At 55.4% G+C, this 14,225-nt stretch overlaps 1 protein-coding gene across 3 annotated transcripts in view; it reads right to left on the bottom strand.

Moving 5' to 3' along the window:
• The window catches only part of COL27A1 (collagen type XXVII alpha 1 chain), a 120,843-nt gene that overhangs the window by 22,909 nt on the left and 83,709 nt on the right, over nt 1–14,225 (bottom strand). For all 3 annotated transcript variants that reach the window (XM_081151939.1, XM_081151940.1, XM_081151938.1), the window contains 10 exons: nt 13,912–13,965; nt 8,084–8,137; nt 7,471–7,515; nt 7,345–7,389; nt 7,018–7,071; nt 6,038–6,091; nt 5,177–5,230; nt 3,977–4,030; nt 2,979–3,032; nt 230–337 (listed from right to left, as the gene is read on the bottom strand). In XM_081151939.1, coding sequence (XP_081008065.1) covers nt 230–337; nt 2,979–3,032; nt 3,977–4,030; nt 5,177–5,230; nt 6,038–6,091; nt 7,018–7,071; nt 7,345–7,389; nt 7,471–7,515; nt 8,084–8,137; nt 13,912–13,965 — 576 coding nt within the window. The remainder of the gene's footprint in view (nt 1–229; nt 338–2,978; nt 3,033–3,976; nt 4,031–5,176; nt 5,231–6,037; nt 6,092–7,017; nt 7,072–7,344; nt 7,390–7,470; nt 7,516–8,083; nt 8,138–13,911; nt 13,966–14,225) is intronic.

Genomic DNA, 14,225 nt, shown 5'->3' with positions numbered 1-14,225 from the left:
GTCAGCAGGGGCCGGGTTTGTGCAGGGAACAGCAGCCAGGCTAAGGAGAGTGATATTACTCTGACGGTACTGGGGAGCCATGGGAGGTTTAGGCAAGGGAGGAAGGACCAGAGCAGAAGTTTCTTAGGTGGCTGCTGTCAAAAGGCCTCCCACAGAACTGCCTGAAAGAGGCACAAGTGTCATATGCCCCAGGAGCCCTAAGTGCTGGCATGCAGCCATGCACACTCACCCGGACGCCAGTGATGCCAGGGAGCCCCGGGGGACCGTCCTCGCCCATCAGTCCCTCCTGGCCCTTCTCACCACGCTCACCATCAGGCCCTGCGTCACCCCTGTCCCCCTGGGAGGAAGAACAGAGAGAGAGAGAGAGAGAGAGAAAATTAGTCATCAAGCCCAACAGGGGGTCCAAACCTCAGGGCTCATTCAGACGCCCACAGCTGACCAGCTTCTGCATTCCCTGACAGTTCCCTGAGCTGCCAAACGGGTTGGGCTGGCATGGCCCTGCTGGCTAGGGATTGCCAGTGTCTCTGCCTGGGCCTGGGCCTGGGCCTGGGCCTGGGGCTGGGGAGGGGTAGTTCAGGAAAGCGAGGACCCTGACCATGCCCACCCCATGAAGTTCACAGGAAGGGGCCAGGTTCAGGAGACTGGGGCTAGCTCTCTCCAATGTAGACACGTGGGGAAGACAGGAATCGTAAAAAGCTGAAATAAATTTTTATGAAGGAAAAAAATTCACCTAATTCTGCTTCTCAGAACTCTTCCCACTTTTCTGAGTTACATTTTCGACCTTTGCTCACACACAAACAGTTGACAACATTAATAATAAGAGGTAGCGGTTTTGATTGCTATGTACCAGTCTCAGAGCAGCGAGACAATGGTTCCAAGATTACAGAGCCAGTTAGCAATAAAATAAGCTTTAAAGGCGTAATCCAATCAGACCGCACCGTTCCATCGTTTTTTGGTTAATGTCTCACTCCGCTGTGGGCACGTGTTTCTCTTGCTCTCTGCTCTGTGTGGTTCTTGTTCTCACTGGCTGCAGAACACTCCCTCCGGCAAGCGGATGGCAGCTAGCGCCTTACAGAGCGCTGGCCATGTCCCGGCCTTGTCTGCCAGGCGGGCTGTGCCAGAAGGGGGCATGGGCTGTTGCCCTTGGCCCCGTGAGCAGAGCAGGCGCGAGGGGCACAGCGTAGGCAGTGGCTGCAGAGGGACAGGGCAGTGCCCATCAGAAGGCAGCCTCCATAGGGGCTGGCAGGCTTGGGGGGACCTATGGCCAGTCTGAAGGTGGCTCAGCTGTGACTGTCAGAGAGGCCCTCGGGAGAGGGTATGAAGTCATGGGTGTGAGGAAGGGTGGGTGGGGGAGCAGGCTTGAAAGAGCAGTGTCTTTGCCAGTTTTGTTTCCTGGAGCCACATTTTACGAGGGACACAGATAAACTGGTGTGTGTCCAGGAGAGAGAGTGTGTTCAGAGGATGCGAAGCCGGAGCGTGGGAACAGGACCACGGAGAGCATGCACTGCAGGCCGGTCCTGCTGGGGCCTGGTCTCTGGCTGCAGGGGGCTGGTGTTGGGGTTGCTGGGGCAGTGTCTAGCTCAGCCGGGCAGAACTTCCCATGGAGAGGGGTCCAGAGATGACACAGATGTGGGGGAGAGACTCCAAGCTAGCACAGAGCAGATCTGGGCACCAGGAAAGAGACAGGTTTCTTCCCACCAAGATTCTCAGGTCCCAAGCTGGACCTGGCATGGAGACAGGGGGCTGGCCCTGATGACTTTCTTGCAGACACCCCTGGCTCCAGGATTCCCCTTCTGGCCTGTCATCCCTGGTCACCTGCTCTCCTAGGTCTCAGAGGCAGGCAGCCTGAGCAGGTGGCTGAGCTGGTTTTCAGTGAGAGGCCCTATCCCGGGCCCTGCATGTGGGGATAGGGCAGTGAGGGTGGAGGTCTAAGAATGGGGGAATTCAGGCCCAGAGAAGAGGGGTGCTCATCTGAGGTCACATGGAGAGTAAGTGGATGACAGAGGGAATCCCGGGACATGGCATGTGGGACCCTGGGCTGGGGAGCTGCCTCACACAGTGTTACAGGTCAGCTCTGGGGAAAGTCCACTGTTGGGTCAGGGATGGAGGCCAGGGACAGGCCTGAGCTGGAAGTAGGGCTGGTACCAGAGAGCAGTGTTCACCTGCCCTGGGGTCCAGGGGAGCTCCAGCACCTCCTTACAGTCCTAGCATCTGTGGCTGACAGCTGACATGGCAGGTCTAAGTTAGGCCCACAGGCTTTGATACCAGTGAGCCCTGGGTTTGAATTTTGGATCCTCTACTCGTAACTACAGTCGCTGGATGAATATACCTCTGCCTCCCTCTGAGCCTCAGTCTCTTATTCTTTAGGATGGGTACATGGTACAGAAAGCAAGCCAAGTATTATGTCTTGGGTGTGCTAATTATTAGCTGTGTGTCCTTGGGCAAGTTGCTTAACCTCTCTGAGTCTCAGTTTATCTAAATATAGAACTCACCCCATAGCATTGATCAAGGCGATCCATATAAAGGACTTAGCATCGTACCTGGTGCATGTGTGACTAGTGGCCTACAGGTCACGGGCAGTGATTATTTTCCTGATCTTTTAGGATGTTTGGGAGTTAATTGATATCAAAGCTGCTGGCTCTGGGCCTGGCATAGAGCAGATGTTCAGGTACCGCCCTTAGTCAAGAGGAGCTGCAGTTTTGAGGAGAAGGAAAGTGGGGAGGAGTGGAGGGGGGGATGGTCCTCAAACCCCACCCTGAGTAGGGTCAGGTCAGTGGGCAGGGTGGGGGCAGATGCTGGACAGGGCTCACCCTCACCCACTCTCAATGGGAACAGCCGGAGGTCTGCTCTCAGAGCTTTACGGGAACATGGTGCTTCTGGGAGAAAAGTTAGGTATTGGATGGAGGAGCAGTGGGGGACAGGTAGACGCAGTCCCAGAACACCCCTCCTCCCCAACCCTGCACCAGAAGGACACTTACCTTCAGCCCGTCGGGCCCCGCAGGACCACTGTCACCCTCGAGGCCTGGCTCTCCCTGGAAAGCGTGGTGGGAAAAGATGAGGAGACATTGCTGGGGAGGGGGCCCCATGTGCTTTTACTTCCTCCCCCTCCTTGGTGCAGGGCCCCCCAACCGCTGATCTCCGGGCAATGGGGACCTGGCACGCACACAGTGGGGGGCTGAATTTGTGAATGATCCAGAGGGTTGAGGCACCCACTCAGTTCCCAAAAAGGAGAGGCAGACCCCCAAGCACAGCTTGCTGTCTGCAGGGTAGGCTGGGGTGGGGGCTGCAAGAGGTCTCCAGTTAGAAATTGCTGGTCACAGAGCCATCCTGGTCAGACTGGGAGGCAGAGCTGCCTAGTGGTTAGAAAGGCTTTGACGTCAGGCAGACCTCAAAGACCCCACTGGGCTCCTAGTCACAAGTAAACTGTTCAGCCCCCATAGGCATCTGTTTTCTCATCTGAAAATGGGGCTGCTCCCCCACCCTTTAAGGGTTCCTCCAAGACACAGTATAAGCACCCACAAATGGTAGCCGTTGGAGATACTATTCCTGGAATTGGAGTGAGCCGTCATGGAACTCCTTGGCAGAATCCCATTTCTCAGAAAAGGAAAGTGAAGCCAGCCCTCAGTTTCTTGCCAGCAAGTTTGGGAATGATACCCAGGCCCCGAGAGACTCCAAAAGAAACCAATTTCTTGGTTGCAGGTCTTCTCAGAGCCTTGAAAATGCTGCTGCTAATGTGTAAGAGGGAACACCGAGCATGCAGTGAGTTCCAAATGTGTTGACCACAGAATGCTTTTCTCTGAAGAGCACCTCTACACTGTGGAAATGCTGACCCATGAAGAGAGACTGAGCAAGGCTGTGGAGAGTCGCGGTCTATTTCCATATGAGGAAACAGGCTCAGGGAGGTTGAGGGAAGCCCTTCCCCACCCAAACACCCCAGGAGTGGCTTTCCAGGCAGAATAAATTTGCTTTCACTTACCCGCTGCCCAATCAGGCCCTGCTCCCCAGGGGTGCCCAGAGGCCCAAGGTCACCCTAGGAGGAACCAAACACAAGTCCATGGGGTGGGTCGGGCCAGCCCTAGCCCTCACAAGCTCTGATTTGGGGGGGGGGGGGCGGCAAGAACCAAAGAGAAATTGTAAAACGTCAACCAGAGCACTGTTCTAAGTGTAATGGACCCTTTAGCAACGCTAGGGTTAGGGGCACAGTCAAAGATCTGCATGTAACTAGGGTTGCCCGCATACGCAGATTCCCAGCCTTCGATTTGACCCTTGAAAAACGCAGGCTTGAACTGCACCGGTCAATTGAAAAAAATCCTCATATAAGTGAACACCCGCAGTTCCAACCTGTGTTGTTAGAGTCCAACTGTACATTTTTTAATTTTTTTTTTAAATAAATGAAGACACTGAGGGGGTGGTAGGGTTAAGTAACCAGCTCAAGTTCATGACTAATAAGTAACAGGTTCAGGATCCAAACACAGGCAGTTTGACTCCAGAAAGTATCAGCTTCTGAGATGGCAAATTGGGCTCGTGGGCCACCTCTTTTACTTTCCCTGAGAGCCCTGAAGAGAAACCCAACAGGCAAGAGGGCCTAAATAAGCCAGAATCAATGTCATGACCCCCTCCACCAAAAAGACCCCAAAAGGGTCTTTCTCCTGTGGTGCTTTCCAAGCTACACTCTCTCCCTGCTGGTGTCTGGGGCGCAAGGAGGAAGCAGAGCTCTGAGCCCTGCGCCCTGCCCCAACTTGAACTGTCCCACTTCTCCCTGTTTTATTGATGGGGTGGTTTTCTGCATTGTTCCAGCCAAGACTGACAGTCCCAGGCTGGTCCAACTCCCCAGAGGCCAGGTATCAGTGGGCGCTTATTTCCCAGCAGGTAAGGAGGGGCATCGGGGCTGAAATGCAGATGGTATCAGGAGGCCAGGAGGTAGGGCAGCCCCAGTGCGGGGGTAGGGGCAGGAGCCAGAGAAAACTTTGCTGGGTGGGGGTAGAGGAGGGCAGGGGTAGGCGCAGGGGCTGGGCCCTCTGCTGTGGCCTCAGCCAGGACCCACTCCCCAGCCAGGTGCACAGAGAACCCATTATCCTGGGCACAAGAAAGGCCTGTCTCTCTTCGGTGGGAAGGACAGGGCCACCAGTCGGAAGCTGGGGTCAGTAAGTCATTTTGCTTCTTTCACCCTCCTTACCTTCATCCCGGCTTCCCCAGGAAGGCCCGGTTCGCCCACTGCACCCGGTGGCCCCTGCAAGAAAATGCCATTCGTCCCTTCTGAGCAAGGTTGTAAGGGAGGAGGTAACTGAGATAGGCTCAGAGAGGGCAAGGGACGTGCCCAAAGTCACACAGTGTGAGAGACACAGAGGGGTCTTGGAGCTCGGAGCTGGGACTAGGGGAAGGGAGGTGACTGAGCTCAGGCTGCTGAGCCCCGGGCTACCCAGAGGCTGCTGGAGCCCTCTCCTTCTCCAAGAGTGTGGTTTACCACATTAGGAGCCCCTTGGCAAGCATGAGGAGGAAAATTTCATGATTCACATAAGGCCAAGGGGAGGAAGCCAGCAACTGCTGTGTTCAGGGCTGAGTGATTCCAGCCCTTCTCTCTGTAGTCAGCCAGGAGGACAAGGGCAGGAAGCTGTCCTGAGTTATCACCATTGGCATGGCTGGGCCCTTGCGTAAACACCAGGTCTCAGTTTTCTCCTCTGGATATGGCAGGGGTGTCTGAGGCTCCTTCCAAGCTCCTTGCTGCATGTCCTTAAGAGGGCTGATTCCGTGGTCAAACCCAGGCTGGGTTGAAGTCCCAGCTGGGTGGGGGTGGGCGCATTATTGCTTTCCTTGATGCCAACAAAGAGGCACTGCCAACCCCCACCCCCACAAGGGTCTTGGCACCCTGCATCCCACCCATTGCCACCGGGACTGGGAGTCAGCTCCTCGCCCTATGCCATCAGAGTGCATGTATCCTCTCTGCCAGGGTGCCTATGCCTCAGTCTCTTCAGAGACCCCTAGGAGTAGGCTGGGAGAGGCTGACACCCAGGACATCACAGGACAAATAAGCACTCACCTTGGGTCCCATCTCTCCTGGAGGGCCAATTGGTCCCTGGGCTCCCTGAGGGCCCTAGAAGACAGACAGACACACAGACAGTTGGGAGAAGCCATCCTGGACCCTCTTTGGTGTTTAAGGCTTGATAATACAGTCTGGAGGGGTGGGTGAGGGTGAGTACCCACAAAACCTGGGACTCTGCAGCTCACACTCCCACCTTGGGCCACGCTGAGGGTCCTGGTGTCTGTAGTGTATCCCCTCCAAGCCATCTTCAGACTCTATCCACCCACCTAAAACCCAGTGGGACCCTCTCCTGCTCAGAAACCTTCCAGTTCAGGGGCCTTGGTCACTCTGTTCCCTCTGCCTGGGTGCCCTTCCACCTAAGATCCACTCCGGAAACCCCCACCCCAGGCCCTGGTCAATTCACTGTTCAAAAAGGTATCTGCTTGGGTCTCAAGATGTGGGGTGGCACTGTGGCTTGAGGGACAGGAGCCTCCTGTGGTCCCCCTGCCCCACTGGAGACTCTTTCTCCTGAGCCCCTGGAGACTGTCCTCTCCTCTCCATCCCCAGCAGCACCACCCTGCAGCCTCCTCACTAAGTTCCCGACACTTGGGCTGTCCCCCATGTCTGGCTCCCACCTCTTCGGCCACGCTGGGCTCTGCAGGTCCCAGGCAGCTTGTTAGTGTAATCTCCCCCTCTCCCCCTCCCCCTCCCGCCCGTCTTTTGCTTTTCATTGTGATGAGCACTCTATACACATTTTCTCATTTCATCCTTACAACAGGATGGCAAAGATAAAGGAACCATCATTCCCATGTTACTAGCAGGCTGGAGGCTTAGACTCAACCCAAAGCTCCTGAGCTGCCCAGCCAGTGCTCTCTCCACCAGCCGAGGCTGTCCCATCGGCCCCAGCACTGTCCCTCTCTGATTCCGCTCCTGTGTGACCCCCTGTCCACACCACCTGCTTGGGCAGAGACGCAAAGAGGGCCGGGAAGAGCACTTACCGGTTCTCCTGGGAGGCCCTTGGTGCCTGGCGGGCCTGAGGGACCCGTGATGCCCTGCAGAGACAAGCAAAGGCGACTTTAGTCCCTCCATGGCCTCTCCATCCTGCCTGTCCCCTTGGCCTCAGTCAAGCCATCACAGCTTTTGAGGGTCCTACGCCCACCCTCTGCTGGGTGATGGATGGGGACATGGAGTCCCAGGGTAAGAGACACACTGGAGGGTCTTCATTGCAGGGAGTGGGCAGCGAGAACCTTTGGAGCTTCCACAGCAGGAGGGGCATGTGGCTTAGGGGCACAGCCCATGGAGTTCCAAGAACCGGCAATACTTACGGGAAAGCCTCGTGCGCCCAAGTGCCCTCGCTCACCAGCCGCACCCTGGAAGCACAGTGGGTTCATTAGAGGCACGGGTCACAAAGCAGAGAGCGGGGAGGGGGTGGCAGCCACGGCCTGACGTACCTGCTGCCCAGGCTGGCCCAGTCTGCCCTGCGGTCCTGGGGGGCCCTGCAGGAAGCAAAGCACTTGAGGGTAGAGAGGGGACTGGGAGCCCCTTCACAGAAGGGACCCACACTCCCATGGAAAACATAAGGAACCATGGGATCCACCTTTCTCCCCAGTATGCAGGTGGGAAAACTAAGGCCCAAGAAGGGAGTGGCTTGCCATGGGTGCTCTGGGTTGAGAACCAGGATCAGGTGCTCCTGAAAGGGTCAGCAGCAGCCTGGGCCCTCAGGGGCCCTAGAAGGGCCTGCGGGCCTGGGAGAGGGGCAGAGGCCACGTGTGACGCCTCCTCACTCTCATGCTTCTGGCTTTCATTCACGTGTTCGCTCACGCTCACGCTCACGCTCACTCTCGCTCTGTCTCAAAGCTCCGTCTCCCTTTCCCTGCCCCACGATCAGGGCTGGGGTGTGGGCAGGAGGAGTGGCTGGGTGAGCTCTCAGGAACGACCCTCCAGCCTCTCAGGGACTCCTGGCTGTCCCCCAGGGGCCTGGTGCTGAGGAGGTGTGAGCCCAGTTCCTGGACTCCTGGCCCAGCATGGGAGGGGAGAGGAAGATCAGGCCATGGGGGTCCTCACCTTCAGACCTCGGGGCCCCTGCTCCCCAGCTGATCCGTCTGGTCCTCGGGGGCCCTGGAATAGGGAAAAGGGACTAGCACAGTGGACAGCAGGGGTCTCCCTCGGGCTGGGAACCAGGAGGGTGGGGCTGCCCAGAGCCTTGGGCTTTTCACTGTGGAGGCTGAGGTTCCCTCTTCCTCCCATTTCCCCACCCACTGCCACCCTGAGGTGGGTCACCCGTGCAGCGTGCCTGCTGAGACAGTGCTGTAACAGGCTCGCCTGGGTGGACTCAGCTAGAGGCCTTACCATTCCAGAATGGGGTTGGTGGTACATTTAAACCCTGCTTAAAGGGACCTTGGGCTGTCAGCCAGCCAACCCATTTCATAGACGTGAAGACTGAGGGCCAGAGCCGAGACATATGGCCAAGTCCCCACAGCCAGGTCTTCAGACTCTGCTGTCGTATGCTTTCCCCAGAGCACACTTGGGCACAAACAGGGATGTGAACCACAGCCCTTGTGGAAACTGACAGAGAAAGACCTGGGGAGGGTCTGCTTGTGGCCGCAGCTCCCTGTTCAGCCAGATGTACAAGCTAATCTGGCCTAGCTCATGCGAAGAGGGGGCAAGAACAGGGCAGGGGTTAGGCGGTTGTTCCCTGGAATTCTGGACTCAGGTCTGGCCCTTGAGACAGCATTCTGCGTCTTTTGAGAGCTAGGCGGCCTCTGGGGCAGGCGGAATCCCCCGTGCACCTACAGCACAGATGGGAACACTGAGGCCAAGGGAAGTGACTTGTCTGAGGTCCCTTAGCACATCAGCAGCTGGTATCCCTTCCAGGGTGCCACCCACTGCCTTGTATTCCCCTTCCATGGATGGGACACGGATGGGATGGGGTCCCTTGGAAAAGGCCCCGTGGAGAACACTGTTGTGTCTGTTCTGTAGGGGGTCAGAGAGGCCATGTGGAGGAGACAAAGAGGATTCTGTGAGGGAGGCCGGCCCTCCCAGCCTGGGAGCTTGGGGACGGGCCACAAAAAGGGACTGGGGAAGTGTTTGGGTGGAGGGAGGGTGAGAGATGAGAAAACAAAACAGGAAGAAATTACTTAAAAATTGAAAACGGAAATTTTCAATTAATAATTGAGCTGGAAAAAGTGACAATTCCTCTTATCAGCTGCCTGGGACTCCGGATGCTTCAACTCCACACCACAGCCTTAAATTGTGCCTCGCTGACTAAACAGACTGGGAGGGGAGGCCATGGGGCGGTGGGGGCTGCAGCTGGGTGGGTTAGAGGTTTGGCTGGGAGCCTTTGTTCCGTGTCCCCAAGCCTAGAGCCCAGGGGAGTCTAGTGCTAGGCACAGTGGTGCTCAGGAAATGTTATGCCTTAGAGACAAGGGCTGCTCCTCGCTCAGCCTCAGTTATCTCTTCTCAGAAATGGGGATGAGAGCCCAGCTGCTGTGGCTCAGTTGGTTGAGCAGGGTCCCATACACCAAGAGGCCGCCGATTCAGTTCCCAGTCAGGGCACATGCCTGAGCTGTGGGCTCGATCCCCAGTAGGGGGTGTGCAGGAGGCAGCAGATCAATGTTTCTCTCTCTCTCTCCCCCTTCCTCTCTCTCTAAAACCAATTAAAAAAATACACACACACACACACACACACACATATATATGTATGTATATGTATATAAAATGAGGATGAGAAATCTCTGCCACAAGGCAGGAGATAATGCCCACGGGCAGCTCAGAACCTGGCCTTCATAGTAAGTGCTCAGTAAAACCTGGCTCTGCTATAGGAGGCTACAGGCTCCAGGGGTCAGGGACACAGAGGAATGGCTCAGTAAATCTGGATTCAGTCCCTTCCTCAGAATAAGAAGCTTATATCATGCTGCTTAGAACCGGCTGAGAGTTTAACAGGTTCAAGATGAGGTTTGATTACAGGGTGTGTGGTACAAGTTCTGGTTTTGCTGCCAGCTTGCTGTGTGACCCCAGGAAATCCCCTTCCCCTCTCTGGGCCTATTTCAGGTGGACACTGTCAGACCACGTGTTAAACTTACCCCTCCTTCCACCCCCCACCTGCCCCACCCTGATTCATGGAGAGAGGCCTGATAGAGATGGAGCCAGATTGGGGTGGGGCATCCTGGGTCATGGGAGCCAGGACAGAGGCTGGGCAGAAGAGTGGACATCTGGGCCTTTCTGAGAGATGTCTTCTGGCCACTGGCCTCTGTCTCTAGCTGACGCATAAACCTCCCTCGAAAGGAAGAGCTCTGGGAGTGGAGCAGAGGCCCAGAAGTGTCGAGGGCTTGGCCTGAATCACACAGCAGCCTGTTTGTCCAGGAATCCAAGCCTTTCTGGGAGAAAGGTTACATGATCTGTAATAATAGTAACAACAATAGCAATAGCAGCAATAATAGCAAACGCTATTGTCCTCGTTTTACAAATATAAAAACAGCCTATGGTCACACAGCTAATAAGTTAGAAGAGCCAGAATTTGAACCCAAGTCGCCAGATACTCATTTTTCCCAGCATTACCTGTCACTGTGTATCAGTGTGAGTGAGCTCCCCATCACAGTGGGTACGCAGATCAGGGCCTGGAAAAGCCAGCCAGGAAGGCTCTGCACTGGGGCAGGGTGTTAGAGAGAGCATCTAAAATCCCTGCTACCTAGGGACTCTGTTATCCCCTAGAAGCACCAGAGAGCAAGCTTCCTGTCTGGAGGGAGCAGGAGGCAACAGGCCCCAGCCACCCTCCCTCCCCAGCTCCACTGTGTAGGGAGAGGAGCGAGGGCAGCCACACACCCTTGCCCTTGCTCTGGCCACTCTGCAGCTTGTCCTGTGTCCTGCAAGTCCCCCAGTCCTGCTCCCTCCTTCCCCAAATGAACACAGCTGACTGACCCCACTGGAGCCAGGCCCGAGTTTCTATCAGAGCCACATGTCTGTTCTCTGGGAGCCACTCCCCAGGAAGATGTTTGAAGTCACAGCTGGGGCTTGGTGGGGAGGGGCCCATCTAGGACAGAAAATCTGGCCAATCGCAGCTCTTGTGAAAAAGGGATGGATGATGGAGAGGGAATGGATTGGTGCCAAGCACATCCTATGTACACAACGCTGCCTGTCAGGCGCTGACCTGTGTGAGGTGCTGATGAAGGGAGGCAATCCCCATGGCCATCTGATGAGGCCAGTTCTGCTGCTGACCCATTTTACAGAGGCTCACAGAGGAGAAGTCAGGATTCAGGACTAGGTCTGCTGAGCTCTAAGACCCATTCATAGAAGCAGAGTTCAGTGTCAGCACCTGAATCTCAGGATCCTCCCAGCTCCCTCAAAGTGGATGTGTGGAAGGAGAGTGGAGTCTCCCCATTGTCTTCTCCAACACCCTGCCCTAGCAGGCAGCCTTCCTGGCAGTCTCCTACAGGCCCAGGCCTGCACACCTCCTGTGATGGGGAGCTCACTCCCACACTGATAAAGTGACTGGTAGTGGTGAATAAAAGAGGGCATCCGGCTGACTTGAGTTCAAATTCTGGCTCCTTACAACTTCCTAACATCACCCACTAAGCCTTAGTGAGGTTAAGACACTGGTCTGAGGTCCTAGAGCTGATAATTGGGAAGACTGAGACTTGCCCCTATACCCGTCTGACTCCAGAGTCTCCACTCTTTCAACTGGGGCCTGCAGACCCAGACTCTACCAAGAGCAGCGATTCTACCAAGAGCAGAGGGTCTGGGGTCCCATCCTGCCTCTGGCCTCAATCCCTTAGTGCTCATGTCTCCCAGGGCAGGACGGTGGAAGACTAGTGTGGGAGTGTGTGCAGCAGGGCCCATCTGCACACGGGCAGGGAAGCAGGCAGGCCCCTGCAGACCTCCAAGTCCATTCTCCATGGCACATGTGGGAAAACGGACCCAGAGAGCAGCAAGGCCTTGCTAAGGTCACAGAGCCAGCCAGGAGTTGCAGGGCCTGGGGGATGAGGGCTGCCCAGAATTGGGCTTTTTAGCAGCACAGTGGGTGCCTCACCAGGTCCGCCACCACCCTCAGTTACCCCATCTGTGAAGTGGCCAGCAGTGGTCTGGTAGGCAGGGGACCCAGGGGGCAGATCCCAAAGGTATTTTGTTTCGTTTTAATATAATCTATTTTTTATAAAAATGTTCCTCAGAAGAAAGGCTTCAGACAAGATGAAAACTCAGGTTAAAAATACAAAATATGCCAGGATTTGCCAATTCAGTATTATTTGCTCTTAGGTAATTTAATTACTATATTTCACACATAAGACAGGTGGTGCTTTACCTACATTAGAATTATATAAACCTTTAGATATACACTTAAATTGTTTTGCTTTGAATCAGATCCCACAGGTTTTGCATTCCTGCCAAACCCAACAGGGGGCGGGGCTTGTGTTCCTGAAGCTCCCCTCCCAGCCAGACTTTGATGTGGTTGGGAGCCTGGGTTTCCTCAAGCAGGAGATACATTCTTCCAGCCACTGCTGAGCAGGGGAGCTGGAGATGGCTGGGGTGGGGGTGGGGGGGGTGGGGGGGAGAGGCTCAGGGAGCTGAGCGGGGCCACAGCCTTATATTTGGAGGGAGAGGGCAGGGCCTGGGACAATGTAGCTCACCCTCCAGCTAGTGTGGCCTCCGGGAGGAAATGTGCACAAGGTCAAGGTGGAACCTGGCTGTTGGTGGGCCTTGGTCCACTTGCAGAGGCCCAGGCCATGGCGCTGGGAGGGGCCCTGCCGGGCAGGAGGAATGCCTCCTAATCTCCCCTTTCCCAGGCTGACTGCTCAGGCCATCTGGTTCAGGGGAAAATTTAAAACCACTTGAAATGCAGCCAAGAGGAGCATAATCATCACTGATCCCCTGTATGGCGCATGCACAGCAGGCCTGGCTGCCTGCACTGCCTGTGCCATCTCGTTTCCAGTTGGGTGCAGGAATCACTCCGTCCACTCTCCCTGCATGACTGGAAGTAAGGCTTCATTCAGTGTGCAAAAGAGCCAGATTCACTGGGTTCAAATCCTAGCTCTGCCACTTTTTAGCTCTGCAACCTGAGGCAAGTGACTTAACCTCTCTGTGCTTTAGTTTCCTTGTCGGTAAAGTGGAAATAAAAATAGCACCTACTTTATAGGGTAGCAATGAAGGTTAAATGAGTTAATGTATGTGATAAGACGGTGCCTGGCACATAGTAAGCACTAGCGATTGTCTCTTGCTACCGAGCTCAGGCCAGCCCTTGTTTAAAACTCCCCACTACCTTTGAAGCACAGCCCATAAGCCTAGCTCTGGTATTTGAGGCCCTGCTTGGCTTGGCACCTACTAATTCCTGGCCTCACTTTTCTCCCCTGTCCCTCTATTGAATCAGTGGGGATCCCCAAACATGCCACACCTTCTCTTGCCTTCGGGCTTTCCCTCTGCCTGGATTTTGGCATAAGCTCAAACATTGCCCTCTCCCTGAAGCTTCCCTGGTACCCTGTCCAGGTGAGGTGCCATCCTCCAAGTTCCCAAGCTGCCCTGTGCTTCCACCAACATGTTAATGACCTTAAACTGTCTATTTGACCAACTTGATTGAGTCAAAAGGCAGATGCCTGACCCCATCTCTCTGGTATCCACAGAGCCTCCAACAGTGGCTGGCACAGAGTAGGCATAAATAAAAGGTGGCTGAGTGAATGAAAGAACAAATAAACAGACAAAGCATTGGGACCACAGAGTCCATCAGTGCCCGCTGGATGGCAGGGCCTGGTGCTCAGAAATGAGCTGGAAAAGATGGGTAGGGTCCCACAGTGAGTCTGGAACCTATGAAAATCAAAGATCTCAGGACTGGGCAGGGGGCAAGGTACAGGAGGTGGTCTCCCCAGCAGGTGACCAGTGTCAGCCCCGAGGGGCTGGGCCCTACTCACCCGGCGTCCCTTAGCTCCCCTCATGCCTGGTGGGCCTCGAGATCCTGGAGGACCCTGTGGGGAGAAGAAAGAGTTTGGAGAAGCCCTTTGTTAGAGAGGAAGTCCAGGACAGGGGGCTAGGAGTAAGGGGCCAAACTTGGCTTCAGCGGTCCCCTGCCCGGGCTCAGCAGCCTTCATTCTAAAGGATTTGGCCCAGTGGGAAAATCTGTCCCACTAGAGGAGGCAGAGGAGAAGCTGCAACCTTGGGCAGGAGTCTGCCCTGGGCTAGACGGGGTGCTCAATCCTTCCTAGGAATCCTTAGGGGGAGACGCCTC

Source organism: Miniopterus schreibersii (genome assembly GCF_964146895.1).
Source record: "Miniopterus schreibersii genome assembly, chromosome: 11".
Lineage (NCBI taxonomy): Eukaryota > Metazoa > Chordata > Mammalia > Chiroptera > Miniopteridae > Miniopterus > Miniopterus schreibersii.
This window is presented reverse-complemented; position numbering and strand designations above follow the sequence as displayed.